Genomic DNA, 6,775 nt, shown 5'->3' on the forward strand with positions numbered 1-6,775 from the left:
GGTAAAGAGCAGCAACAGCAGCGCGTCGACGACTCGTTTTGACGACAGTAGTAGACCTCCTGTGGTCTCGAAATCTTGATATATTTTTATTATATTTCAAATACTTTGTATACTTTCGGTGATCTTTTATAAATAGATCTGATCTTAACAAAAATGGTTTAGTCGGGAGATGGTTCGGCCATGGCTTGTGGGTTGCCATCCGATAGCTATCGAGCGGCTCGCAGCCGAGTAGGAAGCCCGTGTGGCACGCGAGCTACGAGTGCGCCGTCGAATGCTGAATCCGAACACGTGGTGGCAGATCACGTCACGTCGGGTATGCTTTTTTTCCCCTATATCCATTATTTTTACCAGACCCCCGCTGGGGTTAGCCGGACTAATCCCTTCCATCCCGCACCCTTCGTCTAATCGCCCCCAGCCCATGGAGGATTCCAAGGGGAGCGACGGCGGCGGCGGCGAGAGGCCCGGCGCCGACCACAACCCTAGCCCGGATCAGCCCCCGCCGGTCGCCGCTCCCGGAGGAGGGGACGATGCCGCTGCGGCTGCTGCTGCTGCGGCGGCCTTGGCCGAGGACGATGCGCGGCGCCCGTTCACGGCCCTCAGCCAGGTCGACGCCGACCTCGCCCTGGCGCGCGTCCTCCAGGAGCAGGCAAGTGCCTAGATCTCGCGGCCCGGGCCGTCCCCTCCACGTACCTAGGGTTCCGAGGCGCGCGACTAACATACCGTTTGGATCGGTTGCAGGAACGGGCGTATATGATGCTCCGGATGAACGGAGTCGGCGGCGGCGGCGGCGAGGGCAGCGACTACGGGAGCTCGGAGGCCGGGAGCTACGAGTACGACGAGGATGCCGAGGAGGACTACGAGGAGGAGCTCGAGAACCACCTCCGCGTCCACCACCACGAGCACCCAGGCGGCGGCGAGGGTGATGGGGACGATGATCTCGAGGCTGATGGCGAGGGCGAGGGCGAGGGCCAGGACGAAGGCTCTGAGGAGAGCGAGTACGAGGAGGAGGGGTTCGATGAGGATGAGGAGGTGGAGGATGTGGAGCTAGACCCTGCAGAGTACGAGGACGACGAGGCTTATGCGCGGGCGCTTCAGGACGCTGAGGAGCGTGAGGTTGCCGCGCGGCTTATGGCTCTCGCTGGGATCAGCGAGTGTGAGTATGGATTATTCTTTTCGGGTCACTTCACAGTTCGCGCGGGTTGCTGATGTACAGTTCTGCTTTTCCTTTGTAGGGCGGGCGGTGGAGCATGTCGAGGATCACATAAACGACGCGCAGGTACTGATTTATGTTTCCTTGTCTTGGATGGATTTAATTTTTGTATGCAGAAGTTGGAGGTTGGGAGCACCAGTTTTGATGAAATGATCATGTACCGATAGCGATGCTTATTTTGTTAATGCGTGTGACACACAATGTAGTAGTACTTGCTTATTTTCATTATGCAGTGATATAGTTCCTTGCCAGAGCTAAATTATTCTCTGATATACCACGGCACTTATTTTGGAACGAAGGGAGTAGTAATCAAAGCCAGATGCCTATGTGAAGTAGGCAGCGTTGCTGCATACCACTCTTTGCTAGAGATGTGGTTGTGCTGGAGGGATTTAGAGTTTCCTGGTTGTTGAAGGGAGTGCTGCGGCATTCCGTTTGTCGATGCTGCCTCCTCTCTTGCTCGCTCGGGAGAGGCATTTGTTCATGTACTGGGTGCGTCCTGGGCTGGTCGTGTTCTAACCTCAGGTTTGACGTGTAGAAGTGCAAAAAAAGAATCCCTGTAGCAAAAAAGGCGCTGCAAAGCGTGCATGTGCGTCTAGTAGTATTCTATAACCGGTAAATTTACCTCCTGCTATATTTTCTCAGAGGATTATGGCAAGCACCTCCAATTCCTCTAATTTCTATGCGGAGAACTTTGTGTTTGTTCAAATTGTGGTATTGTGTTTTTGCGTACTTGTTGAAACCAGCCAAATTTGAACAGAGCAACTGACTATTTACAAATCTGCACGTGTTACTGAAAAAACACAGGATTCATGGCAAGAGGTTGATCCAGACGAGTACTCTTATGAGGCAAGTTGTTTTTGTTTATTCCCTTTGGTGCCTGGGCCTGCATCTAAAGTTCCAAGATGCAATGCTAATGGTTCTAGCCATGGTTTCAGGAATTAGTTGCTTTGGGTGACGTAGTTGGTACAGAAAGTAGAGGTCTCTCTGCTGATACACTTGCTTCCTTACCTTCAGTAACTTACAAGACAAAAGATATGCAAGATGGCAACACAGAACAGTACGTTCAAATACTTTTAAGTTTCATAGCCTTCCAGTAATATATATGTTATTAAAGTGGCATGCTGACGTGTAATTATTGTTGGTAGATGTGTAATTTGTCGTGTGGAATTTGAGGAAGGTGAATCTTTGGTTGCACTTCCCTGCAATCATTCATACCATCCTGACTGCATTAATCAGTGGCTTCAAATAAATAAGGTACAATGCTGCTTTCGACTTGGTTATTGTTAGAACATGTACAATAGCTTCCCATAGATGAGGATTGCCTACGTTTTCTGGTATGAAGCATATCAGGCAATCACACCTGAATAGAAAATTTAGGGTTCCTTTGTACCTCTACTATACACCATATGTCTATGCTTATTACTAGCTATGACTTGCTTTAGCCTTATACCTGTTGTCTGAAATGCACCTCTGTGCATATATCTTTCTAGAGGATTGTATGATCAATAGTTATGATATAGTTTCATATATCCCTTTTAGTAAAGCTAGTTTCATATATCCCTTTTCGCAAGCCCAGTAGAATATCATAAGTAGTGGGTGCTATTGGAAGAGGTATGTCGTAGTAATTATTAGTAGTACACCCATTTTGGCTACACAAGAGTTCTTAAGCAGTTATCTTGTCTCGCTTTGGTTAAATGAAGATAGCATGGTGAAAGAAATAAGGAAGGGCTGACTGCTTTGTTGTGCCTCTGAGCATTTTCTTTCTTTGTTTGGCTTCAGTATCTTGAATAACATCACTGTCCACAACTCGCCTATGGGATTCGTAACCGGTCTATAATGGTGTAGATAGACACTCAGAATGTTGCTAATTACCAACACTCAGTTATGCACCGGAAACAGTAATCTTCAATGTATTTACCATTGGACCAAAACTCAGTTTACATCTTGACTTATATGAGTGGAGTAATAAAATAAAGCTTTTGGCCTTCAAGTACTCCCTCCGTCCGGAAATACTTGTCAAAGAAATGGATGTATCTAGATGTATTTTAGTTTTAGATACGTCTATTTTTATCCATTTCTTCGACAAGTATTTCCGGATGGAGGGAGCATAAAATTAAACTTGTGTACTATGCAGTTTTTTCCAGTCTCCCCTGGGTCAATGAAATACCTGGACAGTCTTCATGCGCCAGGTAGTGAAGGCTGTGATCCAATACCTGGACAGTCGGCACGGATTATAAATCCAATAGCTTAGTTGGCTGACACAATAGCTAGGTGGACCCATAAAGCAGGAAATAATGAGGCATAAATGGTTTACCAAACTAGAATTCATTTCATAAAAGGACATTCTTGTTGAAAAATTCTTATATATGACCCTTTGAATTGTAGCCAGCCAATTTCGGATAAGTTGTATCCCTTACTACAAAAAAGGCAGGCCTTACCGTGCAGGGAGGTTGCTAAAGCAATAAAATCATTCATGTCTTGATACAAATATATCAACTATAAGATTCAGCATACACATCGATATAAATAAAACACTATTTAAGTTCAGGAACCATGCAAATACAGCTACAACTCTATAACAACTGAGTAAAGATACATATAAAAGTTTATTTATTTTCAAATAATCTAAGTATTATTCATCTTCATTCCAAGTTATCAATAATACTCCCTCTGTCTCAGCGACACTTATTTTGGGATGGAGGGAGTAGAAGATAGAAGCCCACTGGAATGAAAAAGATAAAATCCATCTTCTTAGCTAGTTCGGACCTCTCGGGCTTGCTACAAGGTAGGGTCCCCATGAGCAACTGTACCCGTAGACCTAAATCTGAAAGAGGAAATGTTCATGTGTTGGCTCAGCGTCAAATGCACGTTTAGCTTATATATACACTGCATATGGGTAGAGCAGAGACACAATGGATGAAGTACACGGTGGTTACCTGTGAGATTGTTTGTGCGGTCTCTGACCGCATACCCCCTGATTCTGGCCATCCTATTCATGCAATGCCGTTGGGCTTTTTCGCCGCCAGCATGGCTGCCGCCACTCGTTGTGCCTGTGGTTGACATCTCCCCAATGGATATTGTGCCATGAACACCCAACATTTCCACCATGTGCAATGTGCCAGTGTTGAGGCCGACTGCTCATGATTGAAATGTTGGGCGGCTGTGGCACAATATACATCGGGGAGGTGTCGAACATATGCACAACGTTTGGCAGGGCTGATCGGTGGTGGCGGACAAGGCCCATGTGCAAGTCGCACGATGATGATATGATGAGGATAACCAGGATCACAGAGGTCGCTGCAAGAGTCAGCGCAGACACCCTCGCAGGCAGCCATCGTGTTCTCCATCCATAGCGCTTGTGTTTGATGCTCAGATGTAATTCAAGTTGAACGTACATTTGATACTAGGAGCTAACACCTGAACATTTTCGCTGTCATTTGTGTCTACTAGTGCAGTTGCTCGTGGGGGTCCAGCTAGTGGCAACCCCGAGCGGTCTGAGTAGCTAAGAAGATGAATCTTCTCCTTTCATTCTTCTGTTGGTGGCAGCTTTGCAGGAAGTTAACAATTCTCAGATTACTTCGAAAATAAATAAATTCTTAGATGTATCTTTACTTAATTGGCTGAGTTGCATTTGCATGGTTTCTGTACCATATTATGTTTTATTTACATCTATGTCCACGGTGAATCTTAAACTTGAAATATTTTTGTTAACACATGAATGAACAAAAATGTTTTTCTTGTCTTAGCAACCTCCGGGCACCCTAAGGCCTTCCTTTTTTCTAAGTAGAAATGCACCTTATCCGAAGTTTGCCGGCTATAATTCAAGGGTTACTATGCTTGTTAAATTCTTCCTATATAACAGTTGCTCGACAAGAATATGATCCATACAAATAAATTCTCCTCTGGTAAAGCATTCATCATGCTTATTTTTTGCTTGTAGAAAGAGCATTTGCGCCTTTTTATTTGCTACTGCTAAAAAACATTTGTTCAGTAATATTAACACCATGATTTTTGTGTGTGTTAATTAGAGAGGTAATTCAAGTTGTTGTCATGTATGATTCTAAACGATTGCGTTGCCCTGATAAGCTCTATACACCGTGGCTCCATGCCAGACTCCTCTACCAGTAGATTGTATCTTGTTGATCCCATGTTAGCCGAGGATTATATACACACTAGCATGAACCACAAAACTGATTGCAGTTGTATTTGATGAGTAGTATACAACAACCAATGCACTTGTTACTTGGCATCATAAAAAGGTAATACACCATAACCATAAAAGGGTAAGAACACTATAGCAGTTTAACGAATGGCACGTGTCTGGGCTGGATTTTGATATTTGGAAGTTAGGAGGAGTGGCGGCCGGAGGACCGGGATTGGGGAGGAGGGGTGACTGGGAAAACATTCATTGGCAGATAGTCAGATTGACTGGCTGGGTCGTGTAGTGGTAAAAGAAAATGCGTACTGCCATGTATGGATCGAATACTTTCCCATTCAAAACACGAGTGATGTGGTGACTTGTGCTGGTTTGATTGAGCTTTGTATAGCGGCAAGTGAGGGGTTCGAGACTCCGCAATTGCATTATTTGCTTTATTATGATTTTCTTTCACAAACCAAAATAGGGCCTGTCCAGTGGGGTTGGAGACTCCGCTATTGCATTTTGTGTGTGTTACAAACCCGATGGATCCTGGGTGGATGAGGGAGTAGGGGTGAACTCACCACCACCACCACAACCAACTCGAATTTACAAGACAGTAGATATAGATTTGCAGCTCTCTTAGATTTTAAATTTTGACAAGATGTAGTTGACTATGTGCAGGTATGCCCTATGTGTAGCGCAGAAGTTTCTACCTCAGCAAACAAGCAGGCATGACCAACAGTCGTTGGTAAACCAACTTCATCTTCAGAAAAAAAAAAGAAAAACAAACCAGTTGTTGGCACTTTGTGGGAGTATGTAGTGGCATCATTCTAGTATCCCTGATGTTTAAACCAGAGCAAGGCAGTAGAAACTTCCACAGTACAAACTTGCGAGGGGACCAGGGAAATGGAGCATTTTTTTATGCCTTGCCGCTGGTGCTCTGCGTTCTCTTACTCTTGTACACTAACTGTGTTATTACCGTCGATCATTTTTCTTTTCTTTTCTTGGTGTATATTATGAGTATCGCATTAATGCATTGGGATTTAGAGATTTATATCTGGAGTAGATATGCAGTATGGATGTGCTGGAATTTATATATTCCCATTTAATCGCTCGTCATCACATCAGAGTTGATGAGTATTTCCAATATTCACAATTATAGGCAATCAATTATGATTGGTCGTGCATTATTTAGATGAGAATAAATGCCGATTTATTTTGATAGGAGTACGTAATACAGTATATATTAGAAGTGAATAAATGCAGATTTCTTTTGATAAGTACTTCCTTAAAATAAGGTGCATGGCGATTCTATAAATACCGGTCTCACAAATTTAATCCTCACAAGTCTTGGTCTCCGAGCGTCAAAAAAGGGGAAAAAAACTATCAGTCTCTGTGTTTTCTCGCTTTCTCTCTCTCAAGTCGCA

General features: G+C 44.3%; 1 protein-coding gene across 1 annotated transcript; it reads left to right on the forward strand.

Moving 5' to 3' along the window:
• Nucleotides 1-344: 344 nt before the first annotated feature.
• Nucleotides 345-6,402, forward strand: LOC123104578 (E3 ubiquitin ligase BIG BROTHER-related). Its single transcript, XM_044526452.1, has 7 exons — nt 345-646; nt 739-1,153; nt 1,233-1,276; nt 2,015-2,056; nt 2,146-2,267; nt 2,356-2,464; nt 6,030-6,402. Exons 1-7 carry the CDS (start codon nt 419-421, stop codon nt 6,081-6,083), a joined length of 1,014 nt encoding a protein of 337 aa, XP_044382387.1. The 5' UTR covers nt 345-418; the 3' UTR covers nt 6,084-6,402.
• The last annotated feature ends 373 nt before the right edge of the window (nt 6,403-6,775 follow it).

Source organism: Triticum aestivum, chromosome 5A, assembly GCF_018294505.1.
Source record: "Triticum aestivum cultivar Chinese Spring chromosome 5A, IWGSC CS RefSeq v2.1, whole genome shotgun sequence".
Lineage (NCBI taxonomy): Eukaryota > Viridiplantae > Streptophyta > Magnoliopsida > Poales > Poaceae > Triticum > Triticum aestivum.